The following is a 17,303-nucleotide window of genomic DNA, read 5'->3' as shown; positions in this document are numbered from 1 at the left end:
CAACAATAAAGGGCGAGATCTTCTTGAATGCATCCCAAATATTAAAACACTGAAACGTAATATAGATGGCATTCATTTCTCTAAACAATGTGTCCCTAATGTTTACAGCTGTGTTTTTATTTCTTGGAGAAATTATGCAATTATGTTTTATAAACTCATCTTTGTAGATTGACTGATACTGTCAGGTGTAAGATTTTCACATGATATGCTTTTCATTAATATAAATAACACCTGGAAAACATGGCCTCTGAAACTAATATAACTGGCGTAACCTCTCTCTCTCTCTCTCTCTCTCTCCCACTCCCCAGCTAGGATTATGGTGTTTGTTGTTTCCACTAGGCACAGAGTAAGTATTTAGAAGTGATGTTAAGAGCCATTTTTAGAAATGCAGTCAGTTCTGTCTCTTCTTTACATGTACAGTCTAAATGACAAAAATCTTTCTTAAACACAGTCACCTGTCTCTATGTCACCTTTCAACAGGAACTATTTTTTTCTTGCTACAGCACACATTTTGGGATGTTCACTGTTTTCCCAACTGATCCTTGACTTCTGAGCCATTTTTTGTTAAGTGTTGCTATGTTCAGGTTTTCAAGTGATATCAGAAACATGCTATTTAATTTTCTTTCACACTGGCACCACAATATGAGGTAAACACTGCAAAAAGCTTCAGAGCAGCTTCTAAATTTCAAGTGTGAAAGGTTTTCATTAATAGAAATAACACTATCAGTAGCCAAGTTTACATCAACAACTGGAAAACATGACTATTGACTGGGATATTTTTTTGCCCTGAAACTGCTATTACTGACATAATAGCACTTTATTTAATTATTGACCTGACTCTAATTTATGAGGTTACTGTGCAATTTAATGTAACTGACACCAAAAAATAATATTTTGTTAATAAAAGTAATAAATGGGTTTTTTGTACAAAACATGAATACACAATATAGAAGGTAAAATAAGAGAATTTACAGAGTCACAGACATTCGATGCTTGATGGTAAATGCAGCTCTTATATTGTATAATGTAGAACTTTTTATCCCTCTGGAGAATGTATGTTGTGTAATGTATGTTAATTCTGTTCCTGGGACTGAGCAAAGTCTCCTGTGTAGACCAGCTGGTCTCAGTATGTGTATGTGTTTGGGGAAGAATGAACAAAATCACTGCAAAGTATTAAACCATATATTTTAAATGCTATTTTCTAAAAACTTTATGATGGTAGCAAGTTGTTAACAAACACGGCCTGGTCAAAATTATTAAGCATAGTTTAGATGTTTTGACTTTGATCTGTCACTGAGGAGCATGAGTACATAGTGGTCATCCTCTGTGAGTGCTCACTTTCAATTATTGGGCACTGACCAAAGCAGAGAGGAAACCACTCTTTCAGGATCTTTGGAAATAAATTCCTGAATCTCTGCCCCACAAAGGCATAGATGATGGGGTTGAGGCAGCAGTGAGTGAATGCTATGTTTTCCACCCACTGTATAGCCATGTTCAGGTCCTGATACCACTGACTGGTGTTTATATAACCCAGTTGATTCAGGAACTTCAGGAAGATGACGATGTTGTAAGGCATCCAGAAAATGAAGAAAACACTGACCAAGACCAGTATGAGTCTGACAGCTTTGTGTTTCTTCTGAGACTTCATGGACATTAAGATGGGGATGATACGTGAGTATCAGAACACCATCACTGAGAGAGGAATGATTAAGCTGAGGATGTTCAGCTCGATGTAAAGAACAGCCTCCATTTCAGGTTTGGATATTCCACAATACACATGCATTGATTTGTGATGTTTAACCGTTGCTTTTGAGAAAATGATGGTTGGCAGAGAAGCTACCAGGCTAAGTGTCCACGTAAACAAAATCAGGGCTATGATTGCTCTGACAGACCAGTTCTTGGAGAGGAGAGAGGTATGGGTGTGGACAATGACAGCATAGCGGTCTATGGTCATGAGCATCATGAAGAAGATACTTCCATAGTATCCCAGCATGTACAGTGCTGTCACTGCATGGCACATGAATCTCCCAAAGACCCACTGAGTGATGGCGGCGTAATGAGCCCAGAAAGGCAATGAGAGAAGGAAAAGGAGGTCTGAAAGGGCCAGGTTGAAGAGGCACACATCTGACATGTTGGACCTTTTCTGGTACTTGACCAGGACACACAGCACCAGGCCGCTGCCAATTAACCCCACAATGAAGACGATGCTGTAGATTGTAGGGAGGAAGACTCTGCTGAAGGCCTTTATGTTGTTGGTGTTGTGGGGTGAGAAATCGTCCTCAGTTAAGTTGTAGTAATCAGAATAGTCTTCAGCTGTTTATGAAAAAACAAATCATATCATTTACTGCATTTTTTCATTGTTCAAGCTAATTACTACAAGGAAATGTGATTGTTTTGCTTTTCGTAAGGTAAACCTAGCAGTAAAGAATTTTCTTTACTGTGCTTGAAAAACTTTCTATAGGGAGCAATAGATTTTCTTGAACACAGTACTTAATGGTTCAGAATTAGACATAAATACATTCTACAGATATCACCAGTCTGCAAGATACTATCACTATAAAAAATAAAATAAAGAAAATAAAGAAATTCAATCAGATTTTTAAATGGAAATAATATATACTTACATATATACACATGATGACTGTTTTTAGAATTGACAGTATTTTTAAAATAGATTTATACTTTGTTATATCTGCAGTATACGTGTTTGCATGAAAGTATTTACATGAATAATAAAAAAAAATAGCTGTAAATTTTAAGTGTATTTTCATTCTTTTTTTATTTTTATTAGGAGTTTTTACAGAAAAAAGTCACAAGCATTTAAAGCTTTGGAAAAGTCAGCTTGTGGTATTGAGGCAGATCTAATTAATACGTAACTAATGCTTTCATATTGAATTCTGCAAATCACAATTATTAATAAATTAAAAGAATTTCAAGATGTTCAAATTGATCTTATCCCATTTACCAGTGCTAAGGATGTATAAAAGCATCAGCATATTACTAATTGTTATATATTAAAAATTTATCCAAGTTAAGTTAACTCACTGTGACTGTTCATTACATACCGGATTGGGGAAAAAGCGCCGTACTCCAAATCCGTCCCCAGTAATAAAGTCATACAAGCGCTAATTTTTATATCTCACTATTTTCTGTATACTATGAATGTGTACAAGTTGAAGTTTGCATTTAAGTAAAATAAAGAGAATTGCAACTAAAACCAGTTTTTTCCTTCTTAACATCTTACTGTTCCTGTCACCTAAACAAAGAATAATGGAAAAAAAAACCATCCAAACCGAACCGAAAACCGTGGTTAAAAACCACGGTACATATTGAACCGTGGGTTAACTGTATTGTTGAATCCCTACTCACCACATCTAGTTATGTTAAATAAATTCATCTTTTTAACTCCAAATGCCATGAAAAAACCTGACTGCATCAAAACATGAACATTTGTCAGTGGTATCAGGACCTGAACATGGCTATGCAGTGGGTGGAAACCCTAGAGTTCTGTCACTGCTGCCTCAACCCCATAATCTATGTCTTTGTAGAGCAGAGATTCAGGAATTTATTTCTAAAGATCCTGAAAGAGTGGTTTCCTTGTTGCTTTGGCTGGTACACAGCAACCGAAAGTGAGTTGACAGGCTCTTTGTACTCATGCTCCTCAGTAATTTCCAACATAAGGATGGTTCTGCCATAAAAAAGTTAACAATTTCACACTTTGGTTAAGTTTTTGAGTATTTGTCATTTGTTTTGTTCATATTTTTGCATAGAATATATTACATTATAAAGATACTAAGTATTCTTAAATCTCATTAAAACCTTATGTCTTGTTTGTGTCAGACTACTCACACAGTAACTACTATACAGAGGCTTTATTCAGTTTTCAAAATAAAAGAAAATAATAAGCTTTTAAACTGTCTGGTTCTTTCCAGTACTGCAAGGGGACACACTGACCTTGTTTCACTGGACAAGGCCAAGATTACAGTGGGGATTCAAAATCTGTGGGGATTCTTGTTTTCTGCTAAAATTAGCACAATTTGTCCATAAAAGGACAAAGTTTGAGACTGCTGTTCTGGAGTACGATGAAGCCCCACCTCAAACATATCACAGCACAATAGCTTAGTCCCATGTTTTATATCAATATACAAAACCATCTTTCACACTCACACTTGGACTAATGAATCATGGCAATGATTTCTCACAACGAGACATGTAAGTATTATTTTTTAAAGCTGAACAGCTGACTGTGTCCATACTTGCCTGCTTTTACAAAATCTTAGAGTACTGCAGATTACTGAACACAGACATTAGTACCACTTTACTAAAAAGTCCAGACATAAATTGCTAATGTAAAATAATTAGTAATACGTTGATGCTTGTATACATCCTCAGCACTGGGAAATGTTATAAGATCAATTTGAACATATTGAAATTCTTTTTGTTTATCAATAATATGATTTACAGATTTTTTCTGTAAAAACTCCTAATAAAAATGTAAAACTAGAAAAAAATACACTCAATAAAACTTACAGGTTTTTTTTATTATTCATGTAAATACTTTCATCACTTTCACAATACTTTAACTTATACTGCAGATATAATAACATATAAATCTAATTTAAAATTACTATCAATCCTAAAAATAAAAAAATATTACAGTCGTCATGTGTATATATGTAAATATGTATATGTAATTATTCCCATTTAAAAATTGAAAAATATGTAATTATTTCCATTTAAAAATTATTTCCATTTAAAAATCCATTAAATTATTTGTTATGGAATCAGATTGAATTTCATAATTTTATTTTGTTTTATTTTTGGCCTCCTGGTGGTCCAGTGGCAGGATCCCACACTCTCATTGCTGTGGCCGGGTTCGATTCCCGGGCAGGGTGTAACCCAGCCACTGAAGAGTTAACTCTTAGTGCCGGTCCCAAGCCCGGATAAAAATGGGAGGGTTGCGAAACCTGTGCCAAATCACGCGGATCGAATGATCCGCTACAAACAGCGGACCCTGCCTCTGCATGGGACTAACGCCAGGATAAAAAAATTCTGTTTTATTTTTATATTGACTTTCACATGAATCTTTATAATGTATATATGTCTCTTTAAGAACCATTAAGTACTTTCAAGAAATTCAGTGGTTCAAGAATATCTATTGCTCCCTATAGAAAGTTTTCAAGCACAGTAATAAAGACTCTTTACTAGTATGTTTACCATACAAAAAGCAAAACAACCACAAAGTTTTCTTTTTAAGTGATTAACTTGTACAATAAAAATACAATCTTGGAGTAAGTGATATTTGTTTTTCATAAACAGCTGAGAACTATTCTGATTACGACAAAAATCTGGGCGAGTACTCACCCCACATCACTACGGACATAAAGGCTTTCCGCCAAGTCTTCCTCCCTATACTCTACAGCATCGTTTTCATCGTGGGGTTCATTGGCAATGGCCTGGTTGTTTGTGTTTTGGTCAAGTACCACAAAAAGTCCAACATGTCAGATGTGTGCCTCTTCAACCTGGCCCTTTCAGACCTCCTTTTCCTTCTCTCATTGCCTTTCTGGGCTCATTACGCCGCCATCACTCAGTGGGTCTTTGGGAGCTTCATGTGCCATGCAGTGACAGCGCTATATATGCTGGGATTCTATGGAAGTATCTTCTTCATGATCCTCATGACTGTAGACCGCTATGCGGTCATTGTCCACACCTATAACTCCCTCTTCTCCAAATACCGGTCTGTCAGAGCAATCATAGCCCTGATTTTGTTTACGTGGACACTTAGCCTGGTAGCTTCTCTGCCAAACATCATTTTCTCACAAACAAGCATGTCAAATAAACCAAATGTATGGACATGTAGTTTTGAACATCCAAACCTGAAATGGAGGCTGTTCTCTTACATCGAGCTGAACATCCTCGGCTTAATCATTCCTCTCTCAGTGATGGTGTTCTGCTACTCGCGCATCATCCCCATCTTAATGTCCATGAAGTCTCAGAAGAAACACAAAGCTGTAAAGCTCATACTGGTTTTGGTCAGTGTTTTCTTCCTCTTCTGGACACCCTACAACATCGTCATCTTCCTAAATTACCTGCATTACCTGGGTTATATGAGCACAAATCAGTGGCATCAGGACCTGAACATGGCTATACAGTGGGTGGAAAGCATAGCATTCACTCACTGCTGCCTCAACCCCATCATCTACGCCTTTGTGGGGCAGAGATTCAGGAATTTATTTCTAAAGATCCTGAAAGAGTGGTTTCCTCTTTGCTTTGGTCAGTGCCCAACAGCTGAAAGTGAGCTCTAAAAGAAGATGACCATTATGTAATCATGCTCCTCAGAGACTTCAAAAACAAAGTCACAAAAATCAAAACTCTAACCGTTATTATTAGATTATTATTATTATTACATAATGTTCCCCTGGGCATATGTGCTAACAATATGTTGACATCATGAAGTGTTTAGAACATAACGTATACAGATTTATACTTTGCAAGGTTTTTTGTTTTTGTTTGTTTTTGCCTCAGTCCCAGGAACAGAATTAACATACAGTACTCTAATGTGAGCTGCCTGAATGAGGGTCTGTTCGGTACTCTCTCATTATTTTGGTACTCTGTTCATTCTACAGATTCACATTTACCATCAAATATCCTATATCTGTGACTCTGTCCACTGACTCCTTCTGTATGTTGTGTATTTGTGTTTTATACGATTAACACATTCTTTACTTTCATTAATTAAAATATTATTCTTTGGAATCAGTTTCATTAAGTTAACAGTAACCTCATAAATTGGAGTTAGGTCATTAATTCAGTGGACTGGAATCAGATATTTAAGTCCAATAGTTGCAGCTCTACCTGTACTTCAGACATAAGAAAGAAGAGTTAAAAAGGAAAAAATATATTAAAAATTAAAGAACAATTTCTGTTTAAAGTGTTCTGTTTAAAAAAAAAAACAAAACAAAAACTCTTTGTATTTATTCATAAGATTCTAACAGGTATGCATTATTAGAGATTATTAGGTTTGTCTTATGGTTGATATTAGACAGGGTTTGTATTACCTGTTGTGTGTTTCTACCTGATTACAGTGAGTCAGTCAATTATTTAACTATCATTATAAAAAACTATTTCACATTTACATTTTTCTTTCAATTCTTGAGTATTTATCTTAGCTCTTGTACAGTTAACCAAAAACATTTTACCTGCAGTGCTACTTGTTTAATAAAATAGTTTAACACTTATGTTATGCTCACTATTTGGAACTTTAGTACTCTCCAGGGAAAAACTAACCTGGACATTATTGGTGTTTTAAAAGCACTACAGAAATAATGTAAAAAATATTTACAGGTCTTTAACCATAACCATTTGTGAATATTTGCAATTACTAGATCACATTAAACAATAAAAGTGTCATTCGTTTTTGTAATAAAGTTATGACTTGTATAACAAAATATATTATAATAAAGAAAATCTAGAAAAATATTAAAATGTAACACTGTTTCAATTAATATTTATTATTTTTAACTGATTTCTTAAATTCTCTCTCTTTTTTCCCTTCACTCATTCTCTCTCGCTCTCTGTTGAGCTATATGTTCCACTCCCAAGCTCCCAGTGTTCTGAGTTTCCAATGTGACTGCTGCTGCTGGGGATAGATCTGTGTGGACATCCCATGACCCAGGGGACTACTGTAGATAGAATCACTTGGAGACTATCGCGTCTTTGAACTGCCATTGCATAAGTCAGCTTTGGCAGGAAGGAATTTGTGATAAATCAATAATGAACTCAGAAATTACACTGATTACATTAGTTCCTTGGGAACTCTTGGTTGCCCAACTGCATAGCATGTGAATATAAACATTATTTACTGTCCAGTGTCACCCAAATGAGGATGAGTGTACCACAGGCAGAATTCAGAAACAGAAATTCAAATGCATCATTCAGTAGTGAAATCCAATGCAGACTCAATAATCAAAAGATACAGCACAGCAGCAATAACACAAATCAGCATAGATATTCTCAGGTGCAACACAGATGTGTAAATCCACAAGCACAGTACAGTCACTAAGGTCCTTTGGCACAAAGCAGAAATCAGTCAACCGTAAAAAGTTGAAAGCAAGCAGTCAGCAGTAAATCAGTAATCCACCGGGAGGATAAAATAGTGTTAATCCACAGATACTTTACAAGCGATGTGAGCACAATATCCGGCCTGGGGGGAGCAGGGTAAACGTCCAAAGCAGAAAAGTCCAAGGAGGAAATCTTAAATCACAATCAAAAACAGAGCAAAAAAAGTCACAGCAAATGGGCAAATGGTACATCAAAAGTAATCGAGGTGCAAGGGCAGAAGAAAGGGCCGCTAACCCAGAAGTGCACGTCCACGATAGCCGCTGTCCTGGAAGTGTGCTCTGACAATGAGTTCCCTTCTCTGCCTGGTTCCTCTAAAGTTTTCTTCCTCATATCAGCTAAGGGAGATTTTCTTTGCCATTGTCACCTCAGGCTTGGTTTTTAGGGATATATTTTAAGGATAAATAGTAACTTAACATTAAATTTTATGAAAACAAAAAAATTCTTTTTATTCCAGTCTGCGTGGTACCTAGACCAGCACATAGATTTTGACTAAAACGAAGTTACTAATCTAAAGAACTATCTAAGATTTAACAGCCAGTGCACTTAACGTATGAATTATAGTCATACTATCAAACAGCAAATGCAGACATGTACTGGCTTGATTTCTCAAATAAGCAAAATGTTGGATGTTGAACACTTCTGTAACTGAGGGCTGTTAGAGTATATTAAATATAATGGGCTAATTTTGGAATAATGTTACACAGGAAAGCAGGGATCAGACTATGCTATATCAGTGTGGGTTTTGTTTCATTTCACACTGTGTGAAATCTTCCCAATATAATTCAATCTGAATCCTATAATATATTGTGTGATAAGATGTTCTGCAAGTCAGATTATTATATAATGAAATCCAGCTAACAACCAACATGTGATTTAAATAAAACAAAAAAAGTCTATGTTTTGCTTAAATCACTGGGGAGTGTATTCTGGTTTTTGGTAGAAAATGGTTTTGCATCATTTTTAATAAAAAAAGATATAAAAAAGAAAAAAAGAGAAATTGTTAAAGTTAAGTATATATTTGGTGAGCATTTGTCAATTTGTTTGTTCCATCATGAAAGGCAATGTCTGTTCAATGCTACAGTAAATCACAACATGTGTATAGTATGTGATTTAGATAAACACCAGTCAAAATAGCAATCTTTTGTAGACAGCAATGCCTAATGGGCCATGGTACTGTTTTGTCCTAGTGTCTCTGAGATGAAGATCTACTATGAAATCTCACAAAGATTTTGGCACTGAAGGGGAACTAAAATTACTGCATTTAAATTTAGTCAGTCCACACTGTAAAAAATGTCTGCAAAAATTATGGTGAAAAGCTGTCACATAGCAATAGTAATGTACTGTATAAGTCCAAAAGGTATAATAAAACAACAGAACATATCTTTAATATTTCTATAGTGTGCACAAAACACAGGACTTTACTGTAAATTATAAAATGTTGGTAAAATTAACGATAATACAACAATGTCATAAGCAAGTAATTAACCTAAAATGTACATTATTATTCCTTCCAAATTACAGAGTTGTGTATTTAAATTTACAATGAAAAACTTTTCACTATTAAGCAAATACATTACTTGATTTTTACAAAAACAAATCTTAAAAATGTAGTACAGAATATGTTTGTTAAATGATGTTTACATTTCTATTTAATATCTCATTACACATCAGTTGAGGGATGAACCAAACAGGGACCAAACAGTGGTAGTTTGGTTGTGCTATATGAGTATTAAACATAATAATGTGCTTTTACAGGGAAACACACACACACACATCGCCAGTTACACCTGTTCATTAACCCAAAAATTCAAATATCTAAGCAGTTAATCACAACCCTAACCCAGCAACTCAATGCATTTAGGCATGTAGACATGGTCAAGACGATCTGCTGAAACTTAAACTGAACATCAGAACGGGAAAGAAAAATGATTTAAGTGACTTTGACCATAGTTTGGGTTCTTGGTGCCAGAATGGCTAATCTGAGCCAACATGGCTAAACTGCTGATCTACTGAGACTTTCATGAACAAACATCTCTAGGGTTTAAAATGCCTTGTTGATGCCAGAGGTCAGAGAAGAATGGCCAGACTGGTTTGAGCTGATAGAAAGACAACAGTAACTCAAATAACATCTTGTTACAACTGAGGTATGCCAATGAGCTTCTCAGCACAATATGTCAAACCTTGAACTAGATGGGCTACAGCAGCAGAAGACCACAACGGGTACCACTCCTGTCAGCTAAGAGCAGTCAACAGTTCTGGCTGGTGGTGGTGTACTGGTGTGGGGGGATATTTTCTTAGCACACTTTGGGCCCTTAGTACCAATTGAGCATTGATGTTGCAACTCTAAAACAATTTCAAACTGGTTTCTTGAATGTGACAATGGATCACCAAATCTCAATCCAATCCAATAAACCTGCTATGCATTGAATGTTCTGCCACCATTCTCTCAGAACCAGCATTAATCTTTTCAGCAATTTGAACTATAGGATCAGACTACACAGGCCAGCATTTGCTCCCCCAAGACCTGGTTTTCCTTCCTTGGAAACCTTTTAGTAAGTTCTGACTAATACAGATTGGGAACATCCCACAATCCCACGAGCTGCAGTTTTGGAGTTGCTTTGACTGCAGTGCAAAAGTCACAGCAGACATTTATGAATCAATCCTTGCCACCTTCCCTAGACGAGGCTATTATTATTGTAGTCCTGAAAAAGGGAAGAATTCTGGCAAAAACTTTGGCACGTAGACTTAACATGATGATTGGTGCATCCAGATCAAACTGGCTTTATTCCAAACCGCTACTCTTTGTCTAATTTTAGACTTCCTTTTCATATCATGTATTCCACCACAGACCTGAATGATTTAGCCATACTGTCATTGGATGCAGAGAAGGCATTCGACTTAGTAGAGTGGCATTACCTATTTGCTGTATTGAAGAAGTTTAATCTTGGATGTAATTTCATTTCATGGATTAAATTATTGTATTCTGGTCCATGTGCAAGAATTCTCACTAATCAAACAATATCCCCTAGTTTTGAATTACATAGAGGTACGAGACAGGGTTGCTCGCTCTCACCACTTTTGTTTGCACTAGCGATTGAGCCTCTGGCTTAGGCCATTCGGGCCCTTACGGGTATCAAAGGCTACCAAACCAAGGGTACTGATAACAAATTAGCATTATATGCAGATGATGTAATTTTATTCATTTCTGAGCCCAATGGCAGCATTCCAAATATTCTTAAATTGATTAATTTATATGGTACATTTGCAGGTTATAAAATTAACTGGGATAAGAGTGTGTTGATGTCAGTCAGGTCCAAAGATTCTTCTTGACTTCATTTGCCCTTTAAAATTGCGTCAGAACAGTTCCTATATTTAGGATTCCAAGTAACAAAAAAGGAGTTTCTGGAGAACGCTTCCTAACAGCACTTGTGTAAAGCTAAAATACATGGAGGGCTTGCCTTACCTAATTTTCTTCATTACTATTGGGCTGTGAACTTGAGAACTTTGACGTCATGGATAGATTTATCTCAGATGGGGGAAGAGTTGGTTGGTGCTGGAAAAGGAGGATTGTCTCCCATATTCCATAAACGCAATACTTTTATCAACAACAAGTATAGCTAGTTTTATTTATAATCACAATCCTATTATTCATAATTCTATTCATATAGGAAACAGTTAAAGAAACATTTTAAATTCACCCAAATGTCATGTTTGCTTTCCATCTCCAGCTAACCCCTCCTTTTGCCCATCAGCATTAGACAATACATTCAAGATCTGGAAGAATTTGGGGCTACGAAACATAGAAGATGTATATATAAATGAAAAAATTTGCTTCTTTTTAACAGCTGTGTGAGATATATAATATTCCTTCTTATCATTTCTTCAGGTACCTTCAAATTAGAGATTATCTGAAGTCCAACATTCCTAGTTATGTGACAGTTAAACCCATGTATCTGGGTGCATTTCTGGAGTAAGAGCCATAGGGAGAGTAGTACCATTTCTTTCCTGTACAAAGCATTAGAACAGATGAAAACTCCATCTATGGACAAAATTAAATCTATATGGGAAGAAGAACTTGCGATGGAATTCCCTATTGAAATCTGGGAACAAAGTCATGAACTTGTCCATAAATGCTCCATTAATGCAAAACACTGTCTTATTCAGTTCAAAATACTTCAGTCTTCATTACTCTAAATGTAAATTGCATAAAATATTTCCAGAAGTATACGCAAGTATGTGACAAATGTCAAGTGTCAGATTCCAAACTGTCCCACTCCTATGCTATGTGCCCAAAATTACAAAATTTCTGGGACAAAATTTTCCAGGTTTTTTCAGACACATTGGACAAATGGATTGAACCTGACCCTATTTTAATTATATTTGGAGATTCAGAGGAATTTTTGAGATTGACACAGGCCCAGCAACACTTCATCTCATATGGACTAATCTCTGCCATGAAACTGATTCTTTTGTTCTGGGAAAAAAAAGGAAGCTCCAACGTTGAAAACATGGCTGACAGAACTGATGGGCACACTACATTTAGAAAGAATAAGGTACACCTTAAAGGACAAGATTTTGATGTTTGAAAAAATTTGGTCCCCATTTATTTTCTTTCTGCAAACCTGTGTTTAAATGCGTCTGGTGCCCACAGTATCTGCTTTTGTGACCGGACAGCACTTGTGGGTGGGGTTTTTGGGTTTGATAAGGTCTTTGTTTGGTTACTCCTGTTATTTCTGTTGTTTTTTCATGCATATCTGTTTGAATGTAAGTTCCAATTGCTTGCAAATGTTTTATTTGTCTATATCTAAAAATGTAATGGCAATTGATTTCCAACTGGATTCCTAATAAAATATTTAAACAGAAATCTGTGTATGTTATAACAACATCTTATTCCAGCATCTACAATTCAGTACATCATTGAAGAGATGCAGAATATGCATGATTTGGGACAGACCTATACTCTAAATCAATTACCCTTGCATCTGAAAGATTTGTCAGTATTGGATGAAGACATTGTAAAAATCTGTGTTACTGTGAAGAAATCTGATTTGTTGTCAGCTTGTCACACAGGGCCTATGAGAACAGCATACAGTATTGTAGAGCCAAGCGGTTTAAAGAAATGTTCAAATATGTTGAGCCCAATACTGTATTTTTAGGGAGAGATGAGAACAGAGCAGAAAGATTTGCACTTTGAAAAATATGCTATGGTTAGATTTTTGGCAGGGGCTCATGTTAATAGATCCTAATGATGTTTCCCTACCTGATGTTCTCTGTGACACACATGATTTTTCAATTTCACTTTGGGATGAAAAAAGTATCTATCTATCTATCTATCTATCTATCTATCTATCTATCTATCTATCTATCTATCTATCTATCTATCTATCTATCTATCTGTCTGTCTGTCTGTCTGTCTCTCTGTCTGTCTGTCTGATGGTAAGGTGTTGACATCAAATACCTTGTTTCATGAAGACCCAACTTGTCTTAAGCTGGTGTTATACAAGGATGCATTTGAGGTAGTGAACCCTTTATGTTCTGCAAAAAAGAAGCACAACATTTTGGCTGTGTACTTCTAACTAAATTTTCCTCCACATGTTCAATGAAATGTTGATCACATGCAGCTGGTTTTGCTGTGCAGAGAGAAGGATTTAAATCATTAAAAATAAATTGGCCATGAAAAGGTTTTCTCAGGCCTGCTACCTGACTTGCAAGTCTTGGAGGAGTATGGGATAACAATGGCAGATAAAATATTGTTAAGGGAACATTTTACTACTACACTTTAACTTCATGTGGGCCAGAGCATACGTCAGAGTCTTACGGTTCTGCAGTTAATCAGTTAGAGGCTGAAGGTGTTCCAGATGTTAAAGGAGTGAAGTTTAGATCAGCGTTTCATTCACTGAAACATTTTGATGTTTGTCTGCCTAGTTTGCCCCCATGTCTTAGGCATGACATCTTTGAAATGAAACAACGTTTCTCCAGGACCCTGGTGCTACATAACAAAAAACATACAATACAACAGATAACAACACAAACCTAGGACAGAAGTTTGTCCTAGCTACATAAAGTGCAACCAGGTGCAAACAGTGCAAAGACAAGACAGTGCAAAAATAGGAAGTACAAAAAACAACACAAGACAGGACACATAGCGCCGAAGAAGGAGATCAAAGTCAAGTCAAAGAAGCTTTATTGTGACTTCAACCATATATAGCTGATGCAGTACACAATGAAATGAAACAACATTCCTCTTAGAACAGAGGTGCTACACAGAACAAAAACAAAGTACAGGTAACCCAGACAAACACTGAGCTAAACTATACTACAAGGTGCAATTCTTTAAGAAAAAAAAAAAATCTAGAGGATTTTTTAGATGGAGGGTTGTGGTGATGGCATCGTCCATGGAGCGGTTAGGACGATATGCGAACTGCAAGGGGTCCAGTGAGGGAGGTAGCTGGGTCTTCATGTGCCTCATGACGAGCCTTTCAAAGCATTTTATCATGATTGGTGTGAGTGCAATGGGACAATAGTCACTGAGGCAGGAAACTGTAGACTTCTTCGGCATGGGGAAGATGGTCGTTGTCTTGAGGCACTTAGAAGCAACGACACTGCTCAGGGAATTGTTGAAAATGTCACTGAAGACATCCACTAGCTGTTCTGCACATTCACTGAGAACACTGCCAGAAATGTTGTGTGGTCCAGCAGACTTCCATGGGTTAACTCTGCATAGAGTTCTCTTCTTTTCAGCCTTGGAAAGACTGTGCCACAAATAGAGCGGACAAGTCGTTTAGCGCATCTGGGAGGGAGGTATCACTGTCACAGGCAGGTGATGTGGTCTTGTAGTTTGTGATCGCCTGTATGCCCTTCCACATACGCCAGGAGTCTCTGCTGTCCTGAAAGTGGCCATGGATTCTCTGTACATGTGCCTGCTTCACCTCTCTGATGGCTAGGCTGTCTTGTCCCTTGCTCTGAAGGTGGAGTCTCTCAACTTCAGGAGAGCATGCACTTTTGCAGTCATCCATGGCTTCTGGTTGGAGCATGTGGTGATGGTCTTGGAGACGCTCACATGATCGATGCACCAATGCTGTGAACTCCTCCAAGTTGATAGAGTCGCTGTTGGTTGCAGCCTCCCTGAACATATTCCAGTCAGTGCACTAAAAACAGTCCTGAGTAGCAGAGGTGGCTCCTGCTGGGCAGGATTTAACCTGTTTCAGAAGTGGTTTAGAGCATCTTACAAGTGGTCTGTATGCTGGAATTAGCATAACAGAGATGTGGTCTGAGTAGCCAAGGTGCTGGTGAAATTTAGGGAGCACTGTTTTGAGATTTTCATGATTGAAACCTCTGGCGATAATAAACAGTCAGTCATGGTGATCATTCTGCAGATCACTAATAGCCCCATAGAGTTCACATAGAGCTTCCTTAGTATTAGTGCTCGGGGGAATGTACACTCCAAAAATAAAAGCGGTGGTGAATTTACGTTGTAAATTAAATGGTCTGCATAAGGTCACAAACTCCACTAGCGATGAACAGTAACTAGAAACAAGCGAGTTCTTGTAAGTTCTTGCACCATTCCATATTGATGTAAACACAAGCCGCCACCGCAGTCTTACCACACAGAGCTGCATTTCTGTCAGCACAGAAAGTCTGGCTAGCTAAATGGTGGAGTCGGATGTAGTCCAGTTTATTGTCCAGTGAGTAGACACTGGACAGAATAATGGACAGGATAGGGTTTGTTTTTAGCCTAGCATGGACACCCGCCAGTTTTTCGCGCTTCCCCTTTCTCGAGCCCTGCTTGCGATGTCCTCTCTCCTGACCACCAACATTAGACGCTGAAGGCCTGGTCTTCGCAGCCAGCCGAGGTTGCGAATTTTTCATCGTGCAGGTTAGTAATTGCATGATTTCTGTACTGTAGTATCGTCTCACAGTTATATACATAAACACCACTGTCTATGGTGTCCATGCACCTTGAGATTCAGGCTAAATAAACAAAAAGCACCATTTTGGAAAAAAAAGCATCATTTTGGAGAAGACCTAGTCCTGGACCACGACAAGAGATGATAAGGATTTTGGTTTCTGAAATTCTGAAGATGTGCAATAATCCAATCAAGTGCCACATTACTAAGATCAGCAAGAATTGTGGCCAAGTATCCAGTATCTCTACAAGATGTCCTCGAGGGTGATGTTGGACTTGGTTAGACATTCACTCGTCATTCAACTCCAAGCATGAGTTTAAAAGGTTAAACGTCCCAGCATGCTAAAGGTAATAAAACGCAAGGCAACATCAGGTGATGATACAGAGCCCATTCCAGCTAAAATAAAAGCAAGAGTTCAAGACACATATGGTTGTGTGAACTGGCAGCCAAATATTTGCCACTTTCTGTGGAGATACAGCAGGAAAAAGAGACTGTGGAGAGTCAGCAGGAAAAAAACAGGACTGATGATGTTTAAATAGATGAATTACAAAACAGACAATGTGAAAAACTGAGTACAGTCCACCTATTACACACAGCGTCAAGCCATCAACAATAGGTCAAGCATCCAGACACTCACCCAAGAGTGGTGATTTTTGTTCAAGGAAGTTGGTATGGCTACACATTCCAAGAACTTACTAGTGTGAGTTTAATGGAGCACTTCCTTGAAAATGTGGACAAAAAAGGAAGACACCTCTTAAACTTACTCAAAAGTGTTGATGCACCCAAAAACAAGCCTTGATGCTCTTATCAAGTGAGAAGGAGGAGAACCTGTTCCTTTTTGTAGAGGACACGTCTGGCCCAAGAGGTTCAGGTGGAGAAGTTGCATTATTGTATGTGGTAAGTAAACAGAAACACAAAGTATAACCAAACCCTAGCTAAATCTACTTTTGTACTAATATCTAATTCTGCTATTGACATACTCAGTGTAGCACCATGGCTTTAACAAACTCGACTGTTAATACACTATAGGACGTAATTTTTTTTTTATGGTTTATGATATTTTTAGTCAATGGTAAATAGAAAACTAGTAATAGCTCTCAGATTAGGTGTATGTGTATGTCTGTTATACATAAGACTTTCTGTGGTAGTAGTAGCTCAGTGATGAAGATGTTGGATTACTGGGGAGAAGACCTTAAGATCAAACCCTACCTCTGCCAAGCTGCCACTGTTGGGTCACTGCGCAAGACCCTTAACCCTCAACTGCACAGATGCAGT

The 17,303-nt window shown here is 37.3% G+C and overlaps 1 protein-coding gene and 1 pseudogene across 1 annotated transcript; one reads left to right on the top strand and one right to left on the bottom strand.

The window, feature by feature from the left end:
• Positions 1-1,149: 1,149 nt before the first annotated feature.
• LOC131355587 (C-C chemokine receptor type 5-like) lies at positions 1,150-3,118 on the bottom strand (annotated as a pseudogene).
• A 324-nt stretch (positions 3,119-3,442) lies between these two features.
• LOC131355422 (C-C chemokine receptor type 5-like) lies at positions 3,443-7,466 on the top strand. Its single transcript, XM_058393752.1, is given in 2 exon segments — positions 3,443-3,629; positions 5,293-7,466. Coding segments are annotated over 2 exon segments (1,200 nt in total). The 3' UTR covers positions 6,306-7,466.
• Positions 7,467-17,303: the final 9,837 nt, after the last annotated feature.

Source organism: Hemibagrus wyckioides, linkage group LG01, assembly GCF_019097595.1.
Source record: "Hemibagrus wyckioides isolate EC202008001 linkage group LG01, SWU_Hwy_1.0, whole genome shotgun sequence".
Lineage (NCBI taxonomy): Eukaryota > Metazoa > Chordata > Actinopteri > Siluriformes > Bagridae > Hemibagrus > Hemibagrus wyckioides.
This window is presented reverse-complemented; position numbering and strand designations above follow the sequence as displayed.